Raw genomic sequence first — 26,890 nt, forward strand, 5'->3', positions numbered from 1 at the left:
GCAGCAGTTTTGTTGCCGTGATAAAGAATTTTAGACCCGTGAAATATCAATAAAATGCTGCTTTAAAAACGTGAATCCTGTTTACCTCAGGTTGAACCTAAATTTGTTTAAAAAATGAAATAAAAATTATGGACCTGAAAAAGTGTGGAATGAAAAAAAATAAATAACACGATTGTGGCCTTGTTTTGGTGTTCTCTTCAACAGCGCCATCTAGCGTACGGACTCTGACACTGAACATCGAGTGCCTTTTCCTCGCTGATCCCCTCACTTGCTTTGATGCAGCAGGTTATAATTAAAGAAACCTTTGAAATCCGTCTTAAAACGGGCGAAACTCTGGATAATTTAACTCTGGGGGGATGTTTGCGTGAAAAAGGTAATTTGCACGTTATTAAATTTGAGCAGAACTGTCTGAAACCTGCATTACCAAATCTGGCAACCACAGTTCACTAACATTTTTAGTTTTAATTCCATGCTGTTTATTAGCTTTTTAATTTTTTAGTTAAGGCTCACACTCAGTAATCAGTAAAGGGAATGGTTCTATTTAGAACCATGAGTTCTACATAGAACCATTTCATGCTTAAATGGTGAAATGGTTCCCCTAAAAAGGTTCTTCTATTATGATGTCAAACTTGTGACAATAAATCTCAATCTATAATAATGCTATGGAAATATGAAACTTTAATCTTCTAATTTGATGTTTCATTTTCTTCTGATTCTAAATAAATACTTCTGATTTCTTGTATAACTGTGTTTTATCACCTGTCTGTAAAGCACTTTGAGCTGCCACCGGCATGAAAAGTGCTATATAAATAAAAATTATTATTATTATTATTATTATTATTATTATTATTATAGAAGGACCCCTTTTGGTACTATATAGAACCATTTTCAGAAAGGTCTACATAGAACCATACACATTCATCAATCTGAAGAATGATTTCTCCATGCATTAAACCATTTAAGCATGAAATGGTTCTATATAGAAGTCATGGTTTCAAACAGCACCTTTCCCTTTACTAAAGAACCATTGAAGAACCATGTGGTTTAAGTGTGTAGTCAACATTTGAGTTGGATGCGCTCTGTAGACTGCTGACTGATGGGTAATTAAAACCAGGGCTGGGATATAACAGAATACAGTCATTGGGAGTAAATATTCAGAATACAGAAATTAAGTATCTGTATTCAGTCCAAGTTACATGTGTAAAGGCACTATACAGAACTTAACATTTTTATTTGAATACTTTTAGAATACTTAGCCACTCAATTTAATATATATATATACACACATGTGAAGTTCCAGCTAAAGCCTAAGCAGACTGATAAATCAATGTGATGATCAGTTATTAATCTCAGTGTTACTGAGCTCTGCTAAAGCCTGAGTAGACTGATAAATCAATGTGATGATCAGTTATTAATCTCAGTGTTACTGAGCTCTGCTAAAGCCTGAGTAGACTGATAAATCAATGTGATGATCAGTTATTAATCTCAGTGTTACTGAGCTCTGCTAAAGCCTGAGTAGACTGATAAATCAATGTGATGATCAGTTATTAATCTCAGTGTTACTGAGCTCTGCTAAAGCCTGAGTAGACTGATAAATCAATGTGTTGATCAGTTATTAATCTCAGTGTTACTGAGCTCTGCTAAAGCCTGAGTAGACTGATAAATCAATGTGATGATCAGTTATTAACCTCAGTGTTACTGAGCTCTGCTAAAGCCTGAGTAGACTGATAAATCAATGTGATGTGAGGAAGCTTTTAGAGGTGGACGTCTGGTTCCTATCACCACCACTGTGAATAGTTCAGACTCGGTAGGTTTCTCTAGAACGGAGCGTTTCACACCAAACCACTCTGAATGACTTTGTTCACATATCAACCATTCATTTGTGAAGACGTTTTGAAATATCAGCAGAATCCCCTTTTTAATGTGTGATATCACAGGTTTTCTGGAAGAGCTGAGCTGAGCATCGCAGTGATTCCAGTAAATCTAGTCCCCTTATGATCTAATCTGGTTGCGCAATTTCCTTCCACAGACTGTGGTTGAATATGTGTAGTTTCCTACACTGGCCTTGTACAAGGGTGCACTGGAACATTTGTCCTTCAGTGACATCCCACAATGCATCTCAACAATAGAGAAAAACATTGGGCTTCATTCACAACTGTTTTTAAGAAGAAATGTCTTCTTAAAACCCATTACGAAGTTTTCACCACGATTCTGACGTTCACCAGTGTTTTCTTATTTTGGATTTGTCCTTAGGTAAGAACAGACTCTACACACACTCAAGAGCACAAAGACCTTGTTCAGTCTGCCAGCCCAAATCCAATTTTTGGATTATCCACATTGATTTTTTGATAGTCTGGACAGCAAAAAATCACATGAAAACCTGATTTTTGCAAGTTGGAACCAAACCACATTGGTTTGATATGCAATTTCAATCAGATTTTTACAGATGTGTGTCAGTCTGGACGCTCTGGCTGCTCAAATCAGATTTCAATGTGCCTTTTGCGCCACTCTCAATGCAACAGACAAAGATGATGTGCTGGGATTGAAAAGAAACTAGAGCTGGTTTATGAGGAGCCTGGCCACTTCCTATTTCCCCCGTTATATCAAAAACAGGACTGCAAAATACCAGAGGGCCCCTGCGAGTGAGTCCTCAATGAATGGGAGTGAATGGAGCTAAACGGATAAAAACGAAAAGTTAAAATAGTTTCTAATCACTCGCCCAGAACTTTACTTTTAGAAAGTAGAAGGATGTATCCGGTGTCGACCAGAGAAGGATGGGTTCCTCTTTTGATTCTTGGTTCCTCCCAAGGTTTCTTCCTCCTTGCCACCGCACCATTGGCGATATAAATAAACTTTGACCTGACAGTGATTCTCAACAATGGAGAAAAACATTGAGCTTCATTCGCTATCCGTTCTTAAGAAGAAATTTCTTCTTAAAACCCACTTTTCATGAAGATTCTGACGTTCACCAGTGTCTCTTATTTTGGATTTGTTCTTGGGTAAAAACAGAATCTACACACACTCAGGACCACAAAGGTGTGAACAATTATGTGGTTAAAGAACACGTCAGGAATCTGACGTAGACTTTTTACACAAACCATGTACCTGAGTTAAAGTAGAGATACCCAAGGTAAAATATTACTCCAGTAAAAGTAGAAGTTCCTCCCTTTAGACCTCCACTTGAGTAAAAGTACAAAAGTATTTGCCTTCAAATGGACGTAAGTATCGAAAGTAAAAGTACTGAAAGATTAATTATGGCTCTAATGTGCTATTATCATTTTTGTAACAAGACGCTGCTTCATCAACTCATTTTAGGTGAAAATACTCCAGTGTCTCTCTTAGTAAACCAGTCTTTTAATAGAATGTCATTAATTAGTGACGCTGATGTCTATTAAAATTATCATAAGCACAAAACACTGAAGGCAAACAGTTTCCATCAGGTAGAACTGAGTGGCTCTGAAATCACTTTTTACAAACAAGCAAAGTTTAGTTTAAGATTTATTTGAACTTAGTTACAAGTTTAAGTTAAATAAAAACTTTAATCTCAGGTTCACAAATGAGTTTCCTTTACTAAACTGCATCTGTAGGTCTCTGTTCATAAACATAAAGTAGCCTAAACTAATTTACTATAAAATGAAATATTGTTTGTATAAATTCAGAATAAAGACACGTCAGTCATAACTGCATATGAGTACATATTTCTATATTGTGGTCTATTTATACAAAGTTAGATTAGTTCATCATTTATGTTGAATAGACTCTCCCAACATTTTACGCTGCTGCACTGACATTGAACCGTGTGCTGCACTGGGTCGGTATGACCAACAGGTCAAAACAAGCTCAAAACAAAGTGACTGCTGTGCCCTGATTGGTGCTCTTGCTTTGCGCTTCTTTCGTTTTCACGTCACGTTTTTATAAACACATAAACCAAAAGGAACGACAGATTTCTCATTATGTAGTGGAGTAAAAAGTGAGATATTTACCTTGAAATGTAGTGGAGTGAAAGTAAAAAAATCGCCCAAAATGGAAAAACTTAAGTAAAGTACAGATACAAGTACAGAACTACTTAAGTACAGTAACGAATTGCATTTAATTCGTTACTGTCCACCACTGCTTTCCTCCACTTTCTCAAGAACACATTTAAGAGCAAACTTAGTAAGGTACTGGTGAATGAGGCCCATGTGTCCCAGAATGCGGTGCATCCCCTCAACGGAGTGTGACCCTCCCCCACGCCTCCCTCCCGCCAAAAACCCTTTTTTTAAACTGTGGAAGGCGGAGTCATCAAGGGTGTAGGGTGCAGGGCGGTAATGTGTAATGTGACGCGCCCCGCTGCGCTGCGAGGAGGGGAGCTGCGTTCGCGCTTACTGCAAGCATGGCTGGCGACAGTGAAACACGGCTCAACGGGCAGGCGGACGACACCGACACCGTCAAACAGCCTTTTCTGATCGGTGTTTCGGGCGGCACCGCCAGCGGAAAGGTTCGTTCTCCATCCCGGACCGTGTCGGTTTTTTTTTGTGTGTTTCTTTTTCTCCTCTAACCTATTTTCATTGTTCGCTCCGGCGCCACTCCGACCGCGTGGCTTTGTGTGTGTGAAGTTTATCAGAGGAGAAAAAGCTGGAAGAGTCCTCAGAAACATCCAGCTTCAGGACCGAAGTCCATATTCGCTCTTGCTTTACAGTCAGTTTTAATCCGAGACCCGTTCATTCATTACTTTAATGCTTATGAGGGGAAATGGGCTTGACGTCAGTCACTCATCTCCACGTGGCACGGAATTAGGTTTCCTCATTTACTTTAATTTGGTCTTGTTTTCTTGTTTTATCTCTTATTTAACCTTTTCCGTGATTTATCGTTCTGCCTATCCGACATTTAACCGAATTACTTTGTGTTTTGTTCCGAACCGGATGTTCCAGGTGGTTGCTAATGTCGTCACTGTGCTTCTTTTGTTTATGGCGCAAACAAATCGTTCAATTGGACCCAAAACAGTCTAGTTCGCTGCTTTTAATGAGGAAATAAATGTGGGCTAAACAGTCGAGATGTCCAAACCGAAACAGCACCGAAACGGTAAATATCGTCATATTGCCGTTACAGGGATTGTTTACATGGTGAGGTAAACTGCGAGTGACGTAACTCAAACCGCTCTCCAACAAAGTGACGTCAGCTCTTATCACTATTTTTTTTTTTTAACGCAAAATTTCTGCATAATTTAGTGGTTGAGATGTAAACAGAGTTTTTTTGCCCTCTATAGAGAAACTTACCAAATCAGACTTCTTTACAGTGATGGTGATAGGAACCAGACGTCTACAGTGAATTTGTGAACCCACATGTCTTTTTAATATACTTCTGAGTTTATATATTTGATATGAAGTGTTGATAATGGTAAATAGGCTCTATATTCCTGTGAGGGAGCTTTTAGAGGTGGACGTCTGGTTCCTATCGCCACCATTGTGAACAGTTCTGACTCGGCACGTTTCTCTACAACGGAGCGTTTCACACCAAACCACTCTGAATGACTTTGATTACATTTTAACCATTTAATTATGCAGAAGTGGTCAAAAATCTGTATCATTCGCTTTTAATGCATGCACACTGTCTCGGCTAGCTGTGCCTGAATAATGTAATCGGTCTGAATAACGCAGGCTAATGTTTTTATCTCCGGTCAGTGACCTCGCTGAGGTTCGACCCAGATTAGACTCGGAAGGCTCTGCTGGTTTTTGGCTGAGGGCCCTGCTGTCTAAGAGGAGAATTCCCTTACATGGAGGGCTACTCAACCCCTCCCCCTGGTGTTGAATCATACCATGAAGCAGTGCCCACATGGCATTTGTGGACAAGACAAGCCGTCCCGCTTGGCTAAAATGCAAATGGCTCTGACCTACAGTGTGTGAATGTCAAACTGGAGAACTTTTTAGTTGTGTTGTTGCTTCTTGCACAGGTTGCAGTAAAATTAATTTAGGTTTTTATGTTGTTTTAAGAAATGAAACCAACTAAGTGACAATAAATAGGAAGTAAGAGCTGAACAAGTGAGGGAAAGGAAGCAGACACAGGCCACACACAGAGAAAACTGAAAGCAAGTCTGAAAAAAAGATGCATTTTCATGCCCTCACTATGATTATAAGTTTTCTAAATAATAATCAGACCACTGTACTTTCCTCGTGTAATGACCATGTGGAGTCATAAACCCATGTTGTCCTCTTGCAGTCTTCAGTATGTGAGAAGATTATGGAGCTCTTGGGCCAGAATAAGATTGACCATCACCAGCGGCAGGTGGCCATCCTCAGCCAGGACAGTTTCTACAGAGAGCTCACTCCAGAGCAGAAGGCTAAAGCTCTTAAGGGCCAGTTCAACTTCGATCACCCAGGTAATACTGCAACTGTTAACTCTTATGATGCGGTAATACAGTACCTCCCTTGAAGGGGAACTACACTGAATTTTCAAAATTCACTGTGGAGAATATTTCCAACTCTGATTTCTTTGCAGTGGTGGTGATGGCAACCGGGGTCACAATATGCGTATATGTTATAGATATAGATATATATAGATATATAGAAAAAGTGCCTCTCAATGTCCTGCATGTAGCTCTGCGCCATACATTGGTTAAAAAACTACATTTCAGGTCAAAAATGATTGTACCATCTCATGTAGTACCCTTCTGTGAGGGAGCTTTTAAAGGGGTTTAACTCCTTGGACGTCTAGTTCCTATCACCACCACTGTGAACAATTCTTCTTAACTATTTAAATATGCACTTACATACATTTCGAAAAGTCGGTGGAATTCCCCTTTAAGGAAAAAAGACCTGAGGTGCTTCAGCCCACGATCGACCTCAGCATTCTCAGTTACTAGTCATGCTATTTGAATGACTCAGTGTGATTTATTTTGCAACCCCACCCCCACAGATGCTTTTGACAATGAGCTCATTATGAAGACTCTTCATGACATCATGGAGGGGAAGACGGTCCATATTCCAGTCTATGATTTTGTAACCCATTCCAGGTTGGTTCCACTGTTAAGGGTTCTTTGCATCACGAAATTGTTCTTCAGATGGAGAATGTGCTGTATGTGGTTATGTATAGAAACGTTTTGAAAAGAGTAGCTACAAGTCCAAATGTAGCAGATGTATGGCTTTCACAGTCAATTGTTTTATATCAAAATTGCAATTTGAAATTTTCCAGTTGCAAGAGTTTTAGGAATATACAGTATTTAACACACAAGTTTTTCCAGTTTTTTATTCCAGGCCTTGTGGCCTCAACACCACCCCGCCATCTCTGGGGGACAAATTTATTTTATGAAGTTTATAATTATCTGCTTATACATATCTGCATTCAGTATCTTTTAAAGACATGTATATACATTTATACCTTATTTAGCTCAGTTCTAGATATTTAGATATTTCCCCCATCCAGCCCATACTTAGATAGAAATGAAAGCAAAATATCGAAAATGATATCAAAGTATTACACAAAAAACCACAGCAATGTTGTTCTGAGTTTTAAGTGGGGAAATTAAACCTAGCAAACTCGCATCTGGCTCCCCACATTCAGCGTTCAAGCCTGAATCTTGAAAAACCGATGTGGTGGTCTAATTGAGGGAGAAAAAAAGACCTGGAGCTTAATTTTATAGAAAATAATCACATTTTAAACGCAGCGTTGGTCAGAAAAATCACATTTTATATTCTCATCTAAAAATACTGCTCATTTTTGGCCCACAACTCATTCACTGCCTTCTTTATGAATTATAATGACTCTAATGATTGACTGGCTAAGAGCTTTCTACATGAATGTAATGGATGAATGTTCCTCCACAGAAAAGACGAGTACGTGACGCTGTACCCAGCAGACGTGGTTCTGTTTGAGGGCATCCTCATGTTCTACATGCAGGAGATCCGGGACCTTTTTCAAATGAAACTGTTCGTGGACACGGACCCAGACACGCGTCTGTCCCGCAGAGGTAGAGACGTTTCATGGGGGGAAAAAGTCCCCTTTTGAATTTTTTAGCTTAACCAGCTTAGCAGGCTGAATTTGAGGATCTGCTAACCGAATCTGTTTGTGTGTAGTTCTGCGGGACATCAGTGAGAGAGGCAGGGAGCTGGAGCAGGTTTTGTCTCAGTACATCACTTTTGTCAAGCCGGCGTTTGAAGAATTCTGTCTCCCGGTGAGTTTTAAGGGTGGATTGTATGATTGTGTTTATCGTTATTGTAATTATGTCAAATTTTGTCACATTTATGCTTTTCTGAGCACAGTCGTCACTCTTTAAATACAACGGTAACACTTTACTGTAGGGTGCTGTTTATAGAGCTACATGACACCTACATAAACTAGTCACTATGACAACTGACATAACCCTAAATAAATGCTTATAAATGCTTATTTCAATAGGCGTCATCTGTCATAAAGACTACTTTAGCAGATTTTGATCAATTGCCAAGTGTAGCCTTTATAGCGAATAACGGCTATTGGAATAAGCATTAATAAACATTTATGTATGGTTATGTCAGTTGTCATGACAAGCTTTTGTAGGTGTCATAAAGCCTTATGACCAGCACCCTAAAGTACAGTGTTACCAATGAAACTGACCAACTGCATGTTTCATTACAAAGAGAGCATCATTAGTTTTGTTTAATTGGATTTAGTGCAGCACAACTAAATATCGTCACACGTATTGTGCATTATGAAAAGGTGTCAGAAGTATCATGATGTTATTTTTGCCGTATCGCCCACCCCTTTGAGCTCCTCTCTTCTAAGCTCTTGCTTCATTTTGCTGCCCTTACATAAAACTCATGAGCTAATTATGTGCATTTTATTTTGCAGACAAAGAAATACGCTGACGTCATCATCCCACGAGGAGCAGACAACCTTGGTAAGTAGCTTAATTTGAAAGACACTAAACCTGGACCTAATCGTGAGATTTTGTAGCCTTGGCCAGATGTGATCTTGTAACAAGTATGCACGTTACCAGAGTTTTCGGTTGGCACACTGGTGTTTTTAATTGCTTTAAAATGATGTCAGACTCAGGAAAACATCCTTCACATGTCCTCATTAAAGAAGGCCGAGAGGAAGACGTCGTGTTCTGAGACACATAAGCTGGACGTCCGTCCCACCGCCGTCTTTTAAAGATCAGAGCATAAACTTCGTCTCCTCTGCAGACCAGTTTCTGCTCCGCCATGTTGAACGGTATAAACTTTCACTATGATGCGATGAACATGATCAGAACATACTTAAACTTTCCGATAGGGAATGTAATCAGATACAGGCGTTTACACGGTTATTATTCTTCTATTTAACTGATTATTTACAGGATTACCCACCTCATTCAATCGGACAAAACCATATTCTGAATTTTCCAATTGAGCTATTAGTTGGATTATTAACGGGCTACCAGGCTGCATGTAAACGTGGCTAGTGTTGGGTAAGGAGGAGGTTGGAACCAAACCGTGAAGGACAGTCAGTCTCCAGGAGGAGGGCTGGTGACCACTGTCCTAAAGTGTCAGAAACCACATAAGCTGGTCAGTTTGAAATCACTTAACATTTCGACATGATCTAGGCGTGCAGTTAGCACAGTGCTAATTGGTACGGTACAAGCTTCCATGACTTATTAGCTTTATTAGCTTTGAGGCTCCAGTGTTAAAACCAAAGAACCAACCACGGCTTGGCTGATCCACTACGTTTGGGTTAAGAGGGGAAACTCTTCATTTTTCTCAGTTCATCTCAGCTGTTCATTTTTTTACTTGTGTTTTGACACTACAAGGTTAAATTCTGTGATGCAGCATTTTAAAACCTGTTTTTTTTCTTTCCACAGTGGCAATAAACCTCATCGTGCAGCACATTCAGGACATCCTGAACGGGGGGTTCAGTAAACGACAGAGCGGCTACATGAACGGCCACGGGACGCCCCGACAGAGAAAGCCGTCCGAGTCCAGCAGACCCCACTGACCTCCATGTGGCCCTTTCCTTCTGCGTAGGACGGGGCTGGACTGTGTAATAAAATTCAGCGACCCTTTATTGAATGGAAGAGCGGGGATGCTAGAGTTGAAAGGCCTTTGTGGTTGATATGACTTGCGTTTTAAGTATGTTGTCATTTGTTACTGTGGTGGTTATGTTTGCTTTTACCAATTTTTTTTTTTTTTTTAAATTTTTTCCCAGATTAAGCTTGAAAGTGCTTTCTGTTTTCAAGAAAGTTAAGTGACATGCACGACTGTTGTGGTCATTGTCCTTATCTGCTTTGATAAGTGTTAGAAAATAAATGAATGGTGTGGTACGCGCTACCAGTGCTTGCTGAGGTGGGCTGCTCGAGCAGCCCTATAAACTTGAATTTAACTCAGGAAAAATGCTTGGATCCTTTGTATAGAGGGTTGGTTTCATCCTCCACGCTGCATTTCATATGTTTCCCACTGTTTGTGAAGTCTGTATGTGGCTGAATGGTAGTGCTGTCCTTTTATTACATTTTAACTGTTTATTACTCTGTAGATGGATCTACTCACCCTTTTTAACCCTGGGTTTCTTCAATTAGGTACATCCAACAATATATGATGCCTCATACTTGCCTTCTGTGCCAATTCAGAGATTTAAAATTGGCCTTTCAAGGTCCTTACACCATGCAAGTGTTTCACCACCAAATATGTGTTGAGAATCTATGAGCTTTACAGTGTTATAAGTGGCTGCACTCTTAGCACACCCTGCAAATACTAATGACATAATAACACTAGGATTACACCACATGTGATTGTGTTTAACACTAAAATGAACACTTGCCTAAACTGAAATTGGTATTTTATATATATATACAACTCATAGTTGATAATAAACACCTCGAAAAATGAGGATAATATCAGGGAATTGTGTAAAAATCTTAACATGTGCACGTATTAGTGCTCACGACTGAATACTTGAATTGTACACTCTTAGAAAAGATGGTTGTTCAAGGGTTCTTTAGTATGGGGGATGGTTCCATTTAGAACCATGACTTCTACATAGAACTGTGTGCGTGTTTTAAATGGTTCTGCTGATGGAGAATGTTTTGTATGTGGTTGTAAATAGCACCATAAAGAGATCTGCTATTGATAAAATATTAAGTGTGTAGCCCTTTTTGGTGCTATATAGAACCATTTTCAAAAAGGTTCTATAGAACCATATACCACACAGACTACATCAATCTGAAGAACCATTTCACCATGTAAAGAACCAATTAAGCACGACATAGTTCAATATTTAACTCTAATTAAATCTTTTGTTAAGAGTGTAGTTACTGGAGTTCGACTTGAACATGTTTTTTATTATTATTATTTTTGATAGATAGATTTTGTGATCGATTTTAGGTTGTATGTGTGACGTTCTCAAATGCTGTGAAATGCTGAAAAGAATAAAATGAAACAAAATAAAAGTTCTTTTTTTCTATGAACGGAGTCGCTACACGTGTCGTGTTATTCCTCATAGTGACCACTAGGGGCTCCCTCGCCGCGATTCAAGCGCTCTACGTTTGCGTAAGCCGAAGTGAATAGTAGATCTACGCACAAGCCTCTCCAACATCGATGTGAGTTTACGCATAATACGCAAAAACGCCAACATGGGGGTAGGTTTGCTACTCCGGTTTTCAGTGTCTTTTGCTGCTTTTAATGAAGTCCAAAACGATTAATGTACATTTTTTCTTTATTTAGAAATTCGGGCTGCAGTTTAAAGCAACGTTGGAGAACATTACGAATGTGAGGCCCGACGGAGACGACTTTCGCTGGTACTTAAAGGTAGAGTCTGTGCTGTGTTAGCAGACAGCTAGCTAACTGTTATCAGGCTGAATGTAAACTGACAGCTTTCGATATGCATCATTTGTAGCTGTTTTGTGGGTTATATTCATATTTAAAAGTAAACATAAGCGGGTAGTAAGTAGTTTTGTAGTTTACTACATTTATACTAGGCTGAAATTGGCTTCTTACTCACCACATTCTCAGACTCCTGTTCTACTGCAGCTGTAGCTGCACCCACCGGCCAAACCTAACACCACCTCCTTGTTTCTGCGCTCATTGTCCATTTTTCAGCTCCACTGACCATTTAAAAGCACTTTGTAGTTCTACAATTACAGACTGTAGTCCATCTGTTTCTCTGCATACTTTGTCACCCTGTTCTTCAGTGGTCAGGACCCCCATGGACCCTCACAGAGCAGGTACTATTTGGGTGGGGGGTCATTCTCAGCACTGCAGTAACACTGACGTGGTGGTGGTGTGTTAGTGTGTGTTGTGCAGGTCTGAGTGGATCAGACACAGCAGTGCTGCTGGAGTTTTTAAACACCTCAGTGTCACTGCTGGACTGAGAATAGTCCACCAACCAAAAATGTCCAGCCAACAGCGTCCTGTGACCACTGATGAAGGACTAGAGGATGACCAACACAAACTGTGCAGCAGCAGACGAGCTATCGTCTCTGACTTTACATCTACAAGGTGGACTGACAAGGTAGGAGTGTCTAATAGAGTGGACAGTGAGTGGACGTAGTGTTTAAAAACTGCAGCAGCACTGCTGTGTCTGATCCACTCAGACCAGCACAACACACACTAACACACCACCACCACGTCAGTGTTACTGCAGTGCTGAGAATGTTCCACCACCCAAATAGTACCTGCTCTGTGGGGGACCTGTGGGGGTCCTGACCGTTGAAGAAAAGGTTAACAAAGTATGCAGAGAAACAGATGGACTACAGTCTGTACTACAGTATGTACAGTATGTGTTTGTAGAAACAGAGAGTTATGCCTGATCAGTGTATATTGAACTACACACTGGGAATCTTCTGCTGATCTTTAGCTAGCAGTGTTGTGAAGTTGCTGGCCATTCTTGTCCAAATTCATGACATTTTCCTTTTTTGTTGCTGCAGCTGAAGTGTGGGAACTGTGGCGAAGTCTCCGACAAATGGCAGTATATTACATTACTGGTAGGATGTTACATTAAATTCTCATTATTGCACAGATTTGAACACTTGGCCTGCTGAAAAATGCAGAATCAGTCTGTTAGTCAATAAATATTCTGTCACTTGTGCATTCCATGATTTGACTGCATAATCAGTGTTATTCGTCAAACAAGGTTACGTCTTTTTTTTACCAGTATTTATTGTCCAAATGCTTCAGTATTGGTTTTAACAGTCGTTTGCCTCGAGCACAGCTTAAAGGGGAAATCCACCGTTTTCTACATGATTCAGTTGTTGAGATGTGAACAAAGTTATTCAGAGTGTTTTGATGTGAAATAGTTGACTGTAGAGAAACTCACTCACTCAGATTTGTCTACAGTGGTGTTTTTACAGCACAGACTGATCTCAAAGCCATCATAAAACAATGTCTCAGGCATCAGACAGTGTTTATAACCATTTTGTGTTATAACTCAATGTGAAGGTACTTTTAGAGGCATTAAACTCTTCAGATATCTGGTTCCTAGCAGCAGCACTGTGAACATTTCTGACTCTAAATTTTTCTAGAATGCCACTTTTCTCATCAAAGCATTCTGAAGGTTTTTATTTACTTCTTTACATATAATTATTCAGAAATTTTGAAGAAACGGTGGAATTCCCCTTTAAACTGTGCCTGGCATAAAATCTGATGAAGTGTCTGAAGGATTTGAAGATTATTTTGCCTTTTTCCCTTTTAAACAGTTACGGTGTATGTGGTTGAAGTCCGATGACTGATTTCTCAAAAAAGGATTCTCACACACAAGAAAAGTTTTGAATAGTGCATTTTTGTAAACACACACACACATGTATAAATGTGTGTATGTATGTGTGTGTATATATATATATATATATATATATATATATATATATATATATATATATATATATATATATATATATATTTACACACACACATACATAGTTATAGATGTAGATAGATAGATATCAATAGAAACAGTTCATGGGTAGCAGATTTGTAGACCATACTGTGTCTGTTCATCACTGATGTGAAGATTTCCTTAGGACAGTATGCCGCTGAAAGGAGGGAGAGGCAGCGCCAGCATGGTTCAGAAGTGTAAGCTGTGTTCTCGGGAAAACTCCATAGGTAAACATACACTTCTGGATATTTCAGTCACTGTACCACATACTATATGTTCACATGGGCAACACCTCAGCATAAATTGATTCAGTGCAAGTAAACCTGCATATTTACACTTGCATGTCTGCTTTTATCAGACATTAAAATCCAGAGTGACTTACATTTTTAATCACGTTACAGATGTAGTTAAATGCAGCATTTGGAGTCTAGCCCAAGGAGTCCTGCTGGTGTAGCGTGTTGTGCTTCCCTGGGTGGGAAATATCTAAGAGGAGGTTCTAACAACTTTATTATGAATTGATTATTCTGCAATTGCTTCATTTACATGACATTGAAGATTCACACCCCATTAACAGTGTGGACGGTGTGCAGGTGATTTTGGGGGATATTTTGATGAGATATGATAGTGTTTTAGAGCCAAGTGAACTCTTATACTGCAGTGCATCAATCTGGGCAAGACCATTCAGCACTTCTGCAGACCTGCCATGCTGGATGATATTGGAATATTGAACCAATACTCAGATTTTACAGATAAATTAAACCAATATTTTATCCTGCATGGAGCGCTTGGTCAGGCCTGTGCGCATGAAGCAAATCAGACAGATGGTGCCAATACATTTAAGGCCTTGTAAGTAAACGTTATATATGGCCTGGTTGCTGAGTTTTTTATGTACTTCAATCTTTCAGTTTCTTTATTTTGGAAGACCAGCAAGAGCCCATTGCAATAATCAGAGCCAAAAAAGCCACGTGTTTATCAGCATTTCAGCTGCTGAAGCTGTAAGTGCAGGGCGAAGACAGGCAGTGTTTCTGATGAGGAAAAATTGATTTATTTATTTATTGCTGTATTTATTATATTATAGGAAAGAACAGGATTAAAAAAAAAAGACCTTGGTATTGCAAACCGCACTAGGGGCACATAGAGTAGACCCATCAAAATGCACACTAACAGGACGTGACTTTCTGAGAGAAGCAGCTGAGCCCAGCAGCGAAGCCTTAGGCTGTTTGCTATTAAACTTTCTGCCCATCCATAATTTTTCCTCTTGGAGGCGTGCTAAGAGAGCCCGATGCAGAAGTTGATTAATAAGCTTAGAGTGGACGTAAGTGAAAAAAATGATAACTCATACCATATTTATAAAGTATTTGTCCAAGAGGTAACGTAATTAGAAATAAAGTATTGGCCCTAATACTGATCCCTGGGGGACATTCTCACAACATGGATTTCTGGTATTCCAGAACAGCAGGACATTTAGGCAGCGCTTGGCTTCGGTGCTAACTGACTGCATTTTATTTCATTTTACAGCAGCAGAATCAACAGACAAACATGAAAATTGTCTGATATTAGCATCAGGCCACAATTCCCTTATCAGTCCATTGTTAATTCAGTCCTGTACAGCAGAGGTATTTAAATCTGTACCTTGAACTCTTTAAATCTTAATTATTGCTTGTTATTTGAATAATAATGCAAATAGTTGGCCTCTTTGTGATTAAACCTGACTTATGTGTAAAGGTCAGGTGGAAAATCTACACTATCTGGACCTTCAGGGTTGTGATTTGAAAAGCTCTGCTCTGTACAGGGTTGTCTAGAGCTGTCCAATGAAGATTGCTCAATGAAAGCACAGATTTTCTTCCACAGATATCCTGAAGGACACCATTACACCATATAATGTGAGTAATACAAATGATTTATTTCTAATGAATGAAGTTTCCTTTCTCTTTTTTTTTTTAATGCATGCAAGTGATGGTTCAGCTGAATGTCACGTACACAGTACCCTTTACTCCAGTTGTAGGCCAAAAGGCTAAAGTAGCTAACACGTAATGGAAGCTTATACGCCAACCGGCCACTTCATTTAGTATGCCGCCTTGTTTCTACACTCGCTGTCCATTTTATCAGCTCCACTGACCATATAGGAGCACTTTGTAGTTCTACAGTTACAGACTGTAGTCCATCTGTTCCTCTGCATACTTTGTTACCCTGTTCTTCATTGGTCAGGACCCCCATGGACCCTCACAGAGCATGTATTATTTGGGTAATTGATCATTCTCAGCACTGCAGTGACACTGACGTGGTGGTGGTGTGTTAGTGTGTGTTGTGCTGGTATGAGTGGATCAGACACAGCAGTGCTGCTGGAGCTTTTAAACACTGTGTCCACTCACTGTCCACTCTATTAGACACTCCTACCCCGTCAGTCTACCTTGTAGATGTAAAGTCAGAGACAATAGCTCGTCTGCTGCTGCACAGTTTGTGTTGGTCATCCTCTAGTCCTTCATCAGTGGTCACAGGTCGCTGACCACAGGACGCTGTTGGCTGGATATTTTTGGGTCTTAGTCCAGCAGCAACACTGAGGTGTTTAAAAACTCCAGCAGTACTGCTGTGTCTGATCCACTCAGACCAGCACACACACACATGCCACAACCATGTCAGTGTTACTGCAGTGCTGAGAATGACCCACCACTCAAATATTACCTGCTCTGTGGTGGTCCTGTGTGGGTCCTGACCTCTGAAGAACGGGGTGAAAGGGGGCTAACAAAGTATTTTTTAAACAAAGTGCTCCCATATGGTCAATGGAGCTGATAAAATGGACAATGAGTCAAATTACGTTTTGTTGATGTGTAGCTTGAAAAACCTAACATATGTTTCTAACATATGTTTCTCTGAAGGCGGAGGACAGTGAAAGGTTTAAGACGATGGTGCAGTTTGAGTGTCGGGGTTTGGAGCCAGTGGACTTCCAGCCGCAGGTCAGACATCTGTGAATGCAGCTTAAAGAGGAATTGCACTAAATTTTCAAAATACAAGCAAGAAGATGTAAACAAAATCATGTACAGTGGTTTAGTGGGAATGCGCCATTCTGGATAAACCTGAATTGTTCACAGTGGTGGTGACAGGAACCAGATATCTGAAGTGTTTAATGCCCTAAAAGCTCCCTCACAGAAATTATTTAATGAACGAATACACTACCTGATGACTGAGAAAATGTTGTATGATAACTTTAAGATAACTTTTTGGTTAATTTATATAAATTTATATATATATAAATTTATATTTATTCCAGATTACAAGATATGGATAGAAGATGTACAGGTTGCCAATCTATATGTGCAGGTATAGATTTGCTAGATTGAAGTTACAGTAGTATGTTACTTTTTAATAAAAAATACATACAATACATAAAAAGGAGAAGTAAAAAACCTACTTTACTTTTAATGTAAGTCAGTGGAACCAGACTTTTTTCCCAGTCTTTTTGGTTCGTTTCTTTTGGTCCATTCATCATGAAATTTACACACAATGTAAAGGGAAACAGGCATTTTCAAATTATGTCAAAAACTGAAAACCGGCAAAAATGGAGATACAAGGTTTTGTTCCGACAGCAGCGATATTATATAATATATTAATATTTTGCACACAAGCTCTTTTGAAACCCATTTATCTTAGACTCCCTCTAGTGTCTCAGGAACCCAGAGTACATCGTGTTGTCTCTCCTCACTAGAAATTCTCTGATCGTGTTCTGTAAACTAAATTTTCTGCTCTATATCTTCACAGGCTGGCTTTGCTGCCAAGGGGGCTGAGACCACCACCCAATTCCTTGAAATCAACCTTCAGGAGAAAGTGAGTCAGAAATGCTATGAAAGGAACAGTTCACAGAAATTTAGACAGTTTTTCCTAATTTACCCAAAAATAATTTTGGGTGACAGACTGAACATGTCTTGACTGAACCATTACGGTGAACCATTCTTCTAATGAGGAATCAGGTTTCACTGAGAACATCCATGAGATTGCGTGTAACAGACTTCTTTCCATGTTTCAGGACTGGACAGACTACGATGAAAAGGCCAGCGAGTCTGTGGGGATCTACGAGGTCACACACCAGTTCATTAAGTGTTGAGGGATTTTGTGACGGGGCACAAAATAGACGGATTGAGGTCCACCTGGAAGAAAAGAACCATATATGAAGACCGTGTATACATAATTGCTTTTATTATTCTTGGTCAGTTAAAAGTGGTTGTGTTGGACACTAAGGACAAGAACACTCACCATGTGAAAGATGGACAGTGCCTTTGGAAATGCTGGTTTGCAGTGACAATAAAGATGGAGTCTTTCATTGCCAAACTTTCTCTATTGTCTCATTTATTGACATTCAAAATCAGTTCTTTTATTCAGTGTCCAATAATAATAACATGGTCATCATCAAAGTTCAATAACACAGACTCTGAATAAAGGTAAGCGCAGCTTAATATAGTTGCATTGTAATGTTTGTTTCTTACCGTTTGCAGCTCTCCCACCTTGTGAGACCAGTTTTTGTTGGCCGTAAACTCCTTTTGTCATGATGTATGAATTTGCATATTTATGATTTCATTGTTATTGCTGGTGTAGTTAGAAGCCATCCTCTAATTAGAGACCACTGAAATAATAAAAGTGGATGAGCAGAAGCACAAGTTAGTAAGTGATTCTAATAAAGTGGCCAGTAAGTGGAAGGATAAGGTAGGTGTTTCTAATAAAGTGGCCAGTGAGTGAAAGTACAAGGTAGATGTTTCTAATAAAGTGGCCAGTTAGTGGGAGGATAAGGTAGGTGTTTCTAATAAAGTGGCCAGTGAGTGAAAGTACAAGGTAGATGTTTCTAATAAAGTGGCCAGTTAGTGGGAGGATAAGGTAGGGGTTTCTAATAAAGTGGCCAATGATTGAAAGTACAAGGTAGATGTTTCTAATAAAGTGGCCAGTAAGTGGAAGGATAAGGTAGATGTTTCTAATAAAGTGGCCAGTAAGCGTGAAGATAAGGTAGGTGTTTCTAATAAAGTGGCCAGTAAATGATAGGATAAGGTAGGTGTTTCTAATAAAGTGGCCAGTAAATGATAGGATAAGGTCGGTGTTTCTAATAAAGTGGCCAGTAAATGATAGGATATGGTCGGTGTTTCTAATAAAGTGGCCAGTGAGTGAAAGTACAAGGTCGGTGTTTCTAATAAAGTGGAAGATAACGTTCAGTGCAGAACGACCTGGGCGGGTTTTAAGCAGTGAATGGGGTCCAAACGATCTATCTGGCAACCCTGTCTACCTGCCTGCATTCCACACTGAGCAGCGCTGTCAGAAGCAAACGGGGAAAATGGGTCCGATGAAAAACAGAGTTTTTGTGGTTGGCGTGGGGATGACAAAGGTAAAACAGCTGTTTCTTATCTCTCACGCAGCCCCGTCATTTATCGCGTATAGCCAGCTGTCTTGCTAAAGTAGCGAAACTTAGCTGAAGTTAAGTGAAATTACCTCGTCCTGGTTTTGTGCTTTGCAGAAGTGTTAGCTTGTTAGCTAGCTAGCTAACCTGGTCAAAACAACGCAATGTTATTGAAAATGTGTTATAACCCAGCCTCAGTCGGCTAGCTAGCGACTTTAGCTCGTTTTCTGAGAGGACTGGTCACTGTGAGCTACAAATCCAGCTTGCTGCTGTGTCGTAAATGCCTTCCATAAAAGCTGTCATGTCAATATATTTCAATATCGACATTTCACCGTTTGTAAACACAGTTTATTCAGGAATTCCATCGCGAAATTCACGGGAGAAACGTTTCTGGTCATAAACTGAAGTTGAGGTCTAGCTGGATAAGTAGAGATTACAGACGAGGCTGCCAGCTTCTTGTTCGAATTTTCCCGTTCCACCTTAAATGGTGCAGCAGTTACGGTCCGGCGCCTGGGTGCCAGAACGTATCTGCTGCGCTTTTTAAGGTGGAACGGGAAAACTCGAACAAGAAGCTGGTGAATATCGATTTTTGCTGCGTTCCTACAGCATAATAAGAAAGCAAATGAGTGATTTGTGACTTTTTGTTCTCTGAAATCTGTGAAATGCGTTCTGGTTGAAATGTGTTCGTCTGAAAGTCCTACATTGGACTGGTTCTGTGTGACTATCTGAGTACAGAGTTCAAGGTTGTTGCTGTTACTTGGCAGTAGGCCGTAGTTCACAGAGCAGTATTGCCATTGATATAAATCAGAGCGACCTTTAATGTTAGTTTCAGTGAGTTTTAAAGCTTGGTTCACTTTGGTTTAGGAAGATTAGACTCCCATACACTTCATTAGAAGCTTCTGCCTTGGTCTTCCACTCACTGCTCTGAGCTGCACCTTACAGGTCATCTGTCCATATAGATGTGCAGTTAGAGACTGTAGTCCATCTGCTACTACTCAGTGTATCACTCCCCCTCTGCTCCATTCATTACTGGTCAGTTTCTGACCACAAAACCACTGCTGTCCTTATATTATATGGGTGGTGGTGCTACTAGAGCTGAACGATTTGGGGAAAATCTCTAATTGTGATTTTTCTGACAGGTGTTGTGACTGCGAGGGCCATATCACAGAAAACCAAATTTTCCAACTCATTTAAATACATCTGCCTATTCATGCTGAAGTTATAAGGAGTATTTCAGCCTGGACTGCTTTTAAATAAGGTGCAATACAGGACAGCCAATCAGAGCAGAGCTCATTTACATATATCAGTCTTAAAGGCACAGGCTGTTTAATTCACAGGGAGAAAGAGAGGTTGGAAAACGGTCATGTGAAACTGATTTACAACAGTTTTTGCAACATAAACCCACACACAAATGTTACATGGGCCTCACGGAAGAAACAAGACACAGAAATGTAGAATATGGGCCTTTTAAATTGCAATTATCTTCTATAGCTTAAGGTCCAGACCTGTTATTTTGACCAGTTATTCCAAAATGTACACTTTTTCTGGCTTGAGGACTGAACGCTTAACATAGCGTGTCAGACTACAGCCCAATTTTCTTAATTTTACCCCTACCCCTTGTTTTTGAGTGTTGCCCTCGGAACTGAGTTACAGGGTAGTGGTTGAAATGTTCCCCAACAAAATGGGACCCTCAAATAAAAAGAGCATTACTTCATTAACAGCTACTAGCGCTGCTCTGTATTTATTATCGCCCACCACTAATTCTTCAGTGATATGAAGCTGAAGTCAGATGTTCGCCAGCTTCTTGTTCGAATTTTCCCGTTCCACCTTAAATGGTGCAGCAGGTCTGTAGCCTGAGGTGCCAGAATGTAACTGCAGCATTATTTAAGGTGGAACGGGAAATTTTTAGCTGTTTAGATACCGAGACATCAACTACTACTAGCGATTTTTTTTTTTATGCTTGTTATGAAGAAAGGGACCATAATACATTGAAACAACATTAAACTAAGATAATGTTTATCACAGTTTTTTAAAGGAGAAAATTCTCAGATTTGTGGGTTTCTTTGTCGCTTACAAAGCCATTTTACTGGTTTTTCTTTTTTTTCTCATAATACAATGTACATCTGAAAAATGTAGCCATGTAGCTCTAACACTTCACCCTACCCCTCTATTTCAACAAAAAACAGGACACCCTACTGCCTAGACGTGAACACGCAAAACAGAGGGGTAAGGGCTAAGTGGTAGGGGTGAGGGGTGGAAAGGGACTGGGTCTACATGTTAGTTGTGGTTGTGATGTCACAGCACACGGGTGTTTGGTTACTTTTGATTGGTCTACAGGCACTTTATAAGTTCTGTTATAGTATAAGTTCTGTTATAGTGTTATTAGACTCAATTTTTCCGCTTAAAATGTAAGGTAATGTTGATATATATATATTATAACTTTATATACAATACATATAATACAATATATAGATACTTATAAAAACAATTCATATTTCTGCCCAAATTTCTAACACATAGTGTAATTTGTGGGACTAATAAAGGATTATCTTATCTAATCAGCAGATGGGCTACAATCTCTTGCCATACACCGACAAGGGAGTGGTTTCAAATAAAGTGAGTGTGTTTGTGTTTGTCAGCTACTAAAATTATGCCTTTTTTTCCTGTATTTGCAGTTTGATAAACCTGGGGCAAGAGATGGAGATTATCCAGAGATGGCTAAGGAAGCAGGTGTGGTCTTGTCTTACATTATGAACTGCTGGATTAAAGCAGCTGAGAACTAAGCCTAGAAAACAGTGCCTGACTTACTGCCTTCATCTTAACCTCTTTTAGGGGAGAAAGCCTTGGCGGATGCTGGAATTCCATACTCTGCTATAGAGCAAGCCTGCGTGGGCTACGTATATGGTGCGCCATTGTACCATGCAAGCATGATGGTTACAGGCTATGGTTCAAAATTGTCTTGAGAATAAGGACAGTTGTCTAGTTTCTACATGGATTCTTTGCTTGTCTTTCTGTAGGTGACTCCACTTGTGGTCAGAGGGCGATTTACCACAGCCTGGGTCTGTCTGGCATCCCCATCATCAACGTCAATAACAACTGCTCCACTGGCTCCACGGCGCTCTACATGGCCCGTCAGGTCATCCAGGGAGGTGCGGTGCTCATGTAGACCTATTAGGGGCAAAATTTGCTAAGGAGAGTTCAAAGTCAATCTGGGGACCTTCTGGGCCAAAGTGCTGCGGATATTAGCGTTTACCCTCATCTAACACATTGAATTCAGTTCGTGAGGGCCTTGCTAATTAGCTGACGAGCTGAATCAAGTGTGTTTAATAAGGCAGCGTGCTGAAGTCTGCAGTGTTTTGGCCCGCAAGGAATGGAGCCTGACACATGTGGTTTAAAGGCAAAGTTCAGTGAAAGAATCAAATTTGCCCAGCCTGTCCTTTTAACTCAGAAGTAGCTGATCGTTCATTTGGTGTCTGAAGTCTGCTTCTTTAGTTTTGCACTGGAGCTACAAGGCTAATGTAACTATTAAGCAATACAAGTCTGTACACCGCCATTTCTCATGCAAATGCATAAATCATCTCACACTTGCTTCAGCCTCTGTCGAGTTGTAATCTCAAATAGATTTGTTTAAGTGGTTTTCTGACTCTGTAAGGTCTATCTACAAAAATGGACAAAGCTAGCAAATAGCAGTACTTACAACAGCGAGTGTATAGATAACACTGTGTTATACATTGTTAGAAATACAGGTGCTGCGCAGGTACATTTTTTGTTCATCAAGGTACAAACAGTGTAAATGTTCCCTCAAAGGTACAACAGTGGTTTTAAGGTCTGATTGTGAACCTTAAATAGGTTTTTCCAGGTGAAAAGTTCGTATTTGTATCTTTTCATAACCGAATGTTTTAAAACAGAACAGTAAAATAAAAGCCTGGAGACGAGACGGGGTGTGTGGAGTCAGTACAGCTTAGAACATATCATTTCAATGGATTATGGTTCAGTTATGTTCCCTGACTAAAGGTACTGAGATGGACCCTTGAGGGAACCACCCCAGTGACAAGAGGGGTCCTGCCCCAGTGACAGTTTACTACCTTTATCTCTGAGAGTGTACAGTGTCAGAAACTACTTAAGTAAGTCTGTTTGAGCTTACCTAACAAATTGACAAGGCAAGCGTATGATGATTTTAGGCATGCAGTTTTCACAGTGCTATTTGGCGATTTATAAGCTTCCGTTACTGGTCAGCTGCATTAGACGTCCAGTTAGTAGTTCCAGAGCAAAACTAAAGAAGCAGACTTTAGACACCAAATATGTCGTGGCTGATCGACTGCATTTGAGGTAAGGGGAAAATTGTGTAAATAAATTTTTGCTGTGTGTTTAAAAGAGAATTCCACTAATATTTTTGCATTTTTTGTATAAATAAATTGTATTTTTATGAAATGCTGGGTGTGGGGAATCAGAATTGTTCACAGTGGTGGTAATAGAGATCAGACGTCTTAAGAGTTTAATACTCCTACAAGCTTCATCACAGAAGGTTATTACATGAAATGGTTATGAACACACTGGCTGATGCATGAGACATTTTGAGACCTTTTTAATTCAGTTCATGGTGGAGAGAGAAACGCAGGACATTATGAGGCAAAAAAGTTCCCAAAGAGAACCTTATTTCAGATTTATTACTATTTAACCATTATTAGTATTACATATAAAAACAATACACATGCAGGTTCACTGGTTATTTTGGGTAATAAATAAAATGGCTATATTTGCATTCTACACACTTAAAAAGACAGTTCTTCAAGGGTTCTTTAGTAAAGAAAATGGTTCTGTATAGAACCATGAATGCTCAAAGAACCCTTTGCATGATTAAAGTGTTGTTTATCGTGAAACTGTTCTTCACACTGATGGAGAATGTGTTGTATATGGTTCTGTAAAGAAACTTTTTGAAATGGGTTCTGTATAGCACCAAAGGGGTTCTTCTATTGTAAAAAGCTTGACATCGTGACAATAGAAGAACACTTTTTGTAGCTATGTAGAACCCTTTCCAAAAAGGTTCTATGTAGAACCACATACAACATGTTCTGAAACAATCTGAAGAACGCTTTTGCGATGCAAAGAACCTTTTAATCATGCAGAGGGTTCTTTGAGTGTCCATGGTTGCATTTAGAACAATTTTCTTTACTAAAGAACACTTAAGGAACCATCTGTTAAGTGTGTACCACTTGAGAGAAAATGTGAGGTTCTTTGATCACATTTCAACGATTGAATTATGTAGAAATTTTGAAAAATGTTGGAGTTCCCCTTCGAGTTCTGGAAGGGTGCGTTGTATAATCATACATAATCATAACATTCTGACCATCTCCTTGTTTCTACGCTCATTGTCCATTTTATCAGCTCCACTTACTATATAGGAGCACTTTGTAGTTCTACAGTTACAGACTGTAGTCCATCTGTTTCTCTGCGTACTTTGTTAGCCCCCTTTTACCCTGTTCTTTAGTGGTCAGGACCCCCATGGACCCTCACAGAGCAGGTACTATTTGGGTGGTGGGTCATTCTCAGCACTGCAGTAACACTGATGTGGTGGTGGTGTGTTAGTAAGTGTTGCGCTGGTCTGAGTGGATCAGACACAGCAGTTCTGCTGGAGTTTTTAAACACCTCAGTGTCACTGCTGGACTGAGAACAGTCCACCAACCAAAAATATCCAGCCAACAGCGACCTGTGACCACTGATGAAGGACTAGAGGATGACCAACACAAACTGTGCAGCAGCAGATGAGCTATCGTCTCTGAGGTGGACTGACAAGGCAGGAGTGTCTAATAGGGTGGACAGTGAGTGGACACAGTAGCACTCCAGCAGCACTGCTGTGTCTGATCCACTCATACCAGCACAACACACACCAACACACCTCCACCACGTCAGTGTTACTGCAGTGCTGAGAATGATCCACCACCCAAGTAGTACCTGCTCTGTGAGGGTCATGGGGGTCCTGACCACTGAAGAACAGGGTAAAAGGGGGCTAACAAAGTATCAGAGAAACAGATGGACTACAGTCTGTAACTGTAGAACTACAAAGTGCACAATGAGTGACAATGAGTGTAGAAACAAGGAGGTGGTCATAACGTTATGCCTGATCGGTGTATAACGACTCAGCGAATAATAGTGTCATAAATATTCCTAATTTCTTCACATACAAGCTTTAGTGTCCTTTTCTCCTGTTTCTGTGCAGGTTTAGCTGACTGTGTTCTTGCCTTGGGTTTTGAGAAGATGGAGAGGGGCTCCTTGTCCGCTAAGGTAAGATGGAAGCTCTTATCTTCATTAAGAAACTGGTACGGTGTCTCTCTCATAGCGTCTGACTGAGGCTGTGGTCTGTCAGTACATGGACAGGACCAGCCCTATGGACAAACACATGGAAGTCATGATCAATCGATACGGAATAGCAGCAGCTCCGGCGGCACCTCAGATGTTTGGCAATGCCGGCAGAGAACACATGGAGAAGTATGGTAAGATATTGGGCACTTGTTTCTTTGCTTTTCTTTTCTCTTTGAACTCTTCCCACACTGTCCAGCAGGTGGTGCTATTAAAGTGGCTGTATCAAGGAAAACCTTATTTGAAATAAAATTATTATGTGCTGTGTAAACACTGTTTAAATTTTAAAGCATCCCTTTCTTCCCCAGTTTGTACAGTTCATATATAGAAACTAAGCTGCACAAACAGCCCATTTTGAATTGGCGTCGCAACAGTGTGACATCAGAGCCATGAACACATTTATATATGACCAACCATTGAGCCAACAGTAGTTTAGCTGCGCAGTCACACTGAAGTGATGCAGAGCATAGACATGTATACATAGACACCGCATTGACCGCTTCGGTCCGTTGCTGTGATGCGTCGGTGCGCCCGCGATATTGGTCCAGGCAATATTGGACTGTAAACAAATACAATAAAACGGGAGAGCTGAGTTTTTTCTAAGGAAAAAGCACTATAATGTTTGTTTCTCAAACGGTTTCAATCAGTTGTTTTTATATTCAAGGGTTCACAACCTACATGAAGTACAGAAAAAGTTTTGTCTGCAGTTGCTTCAAATCTCAGTAGTTTTAATTGCTGCTATATGCTATAAAGAGAGAGTGTGCATCATCATTAGGCTCACATGAACTGAATTACTACTGTAATGGAAAATAATTCATGTTTGTTAAGCATGGCATTGGCTTGCTTTCCTAGGTTAAAACCTCTTATTCTCCAGAGTATATTTAGGTTTTTACGTCTGAATTTACGTGACCACATCGTGAGGCAAATTATTCAGTAACTGCATGAAATAAATGTACATTTTTATTTTATTTATTTATTTATTTATTGTAAAAACTCCCCTCAAATTAACAGAACATGTGTTTTATTATCACACATATTGCTACATGCTTACAATTTACTGCTGAAAGCCAAAAATCTTAGACGCTCTTTGTATTATTTTATAAAAATAATTTTTACAGAGCAGATCACTGAAGAGACGCCATCTGTTTATAGTTTATAGCCCAGATTTGTGGAAAAATGGATCGACTTTCAGTAGAAAAAAAAATTGTGGGTTCAGCTTCTTTTTTTATAAGAGTTTAAAATTACATCACCCATCTATTTGACTGGAAAGTAGACAGTTACAGCTCTCATATGACCCCCCACCTTTTGAATGTAGCTTATGAAATATGAAAGTTATGAAGAATATGATGAAGTGCGTTTTGGAACCAC

The 26,890-nt window shown here is 39.8% G+C and overlaps 3 protein-coding genes across 3 annotated transcripts in view; all 3 read left to right on the forward strand.

Moving 5' to 3' along the window:
• The first annotated feature begins 4,343 nt into the window (after positions 1-4,343).
• uck2b (uridine-cytidine kinase 2b) lies at positions 4,344-10,313 on the forward strand. The gene is made up of 7 exons (XM_036597702.1): positions 4,344-4,477; positions 6,196-6,355; positions 6,892-6,988; positions 7,800-7,942; positions 8,049-8,146; positions 8,803-8,851; positions 9,791-10,313. The coding sequence occupies exons 1-7, from the start codon at positions 4,373-4,375 to the stop codon at positions 9,922-9,924; spliced, it is 786 nt and encodes a 261-aa protein (XP_036453595.1). The 5' UTR covers positions 4,344-4,372; the 3' UTR covers positions 9,925-10,313.
• A 1,162-nt stretch (positions 10,314-11,475) lies between these two features.
• Positions 11,476-18,114, forward strand: czib (CXXC motif containing zinc binding protein). Its single transcript, XM_036597693.1, has 8 exons — positions 11,476-11,560; positions 11,646-11,729; positions 12,848-12,904; positions 13,937-14,018; positions 15,643-15,674; positions 16,668-16,745; positions 17,548-17,613; positions 17,813-18,114. The coding sequence occupies exons 1-8, from the start codon at positions 11,555-11,557 to the stop codon at positions 17,888-17,890; spliced, it is 483 nt and encodes a 160-aa protein (XP_036453586.1). The 5' UTR covers positions 11,476-11,554; the 3' UTR covers positions 17,891-18,114.
• Positions 18,115-18,937: 823 nt separating this feature from the next.
• scp2a (sterol carrier protein 2a) overlaps positions 18,938-26,890 on the forward strand; it is a 32,814-nt gene continuing 24,861 nt past the window's right edge. Inside the window, exons 1-6 of the mRNA XM_036597447.1 lie at positions 18,938-19,153; positions 21,841-21,895; positions 21,998-22,069; positions 22,183-22,314; positions 25,383-25,447; positions 25,530-25,656. Of these exons, the coding sequence (XP_036453340.1) occupies positions 19,103-19,153; positions 21,841-21,895; positions 21,998-22,069; positions 22,183-22,314; positions 25,383-25,447; positions 25,530-25,656 (502 nt within the window). The 5' untranslated portion in view covers positions 18,938-19,102. The remainder of the gene's footprint in view (positions 19,154-21,840; positions 21,896-21,997; positions 22,070-22,182; positions 22,315-25,382; positions 25,448-25,529; positions 25,657-26,890) is intronic.

Source organism: Colossoma macropomum, unplaced genomic scaffold, assembly GCF_904425465.1.
Source record: "Colossoma macropomum unplaced genomic scaffold, Colossoma_macropomum, whole genome shotgun sequence".
Lineage (NCBI taxonomy): Eukaryota > Metazoa > Chordata > Actinopteri > Characiformes > Serrasalmidae > Colossoma > Colossoma macropomum.

Excerpts from the sequence above, each read along its gene's own strand:
- uck2b (XM_036597702.1), top strand. The coding sequence starts at position 4,373 with ATGGCTGGCGACAGTGAAACACGGCTCAACGGGCAGGCGGACGACACC. Across the intron at positions 6,356-6,891 it reads GTTCAACTTCGATCACCCAG|ATGCTTTTGACAATGAGCTC; the intron begins GTAATACTGCAA and ends CCACCCCCACAG. Across the intron at positions 8,147-8,802 it reads TTGAAGAATTCTGTCTCCCG|ACAAAGAAATACGCTGACGT; the intron begins GTGAGTTTTAAG and ends TTTATTTTGCAG.
- czib (XM_036597693.1), top strand. Across the intron at positions 11,730-12,847 it reads ACTTTCGCTGGTACTTAAAG|CTGAAGTGTGGGAACTGTGG; the intron begins GTAGAGTCTGTG and ends TTGTTGCTGCAG. Across the intron at positions 12,905-13,936 it reads GGCAGTATATTACATTACTG|GACAGTATGCCGCTGAAAGG; the intron begins GTAGGATGTTAC and ends AGATTTCCTTAG.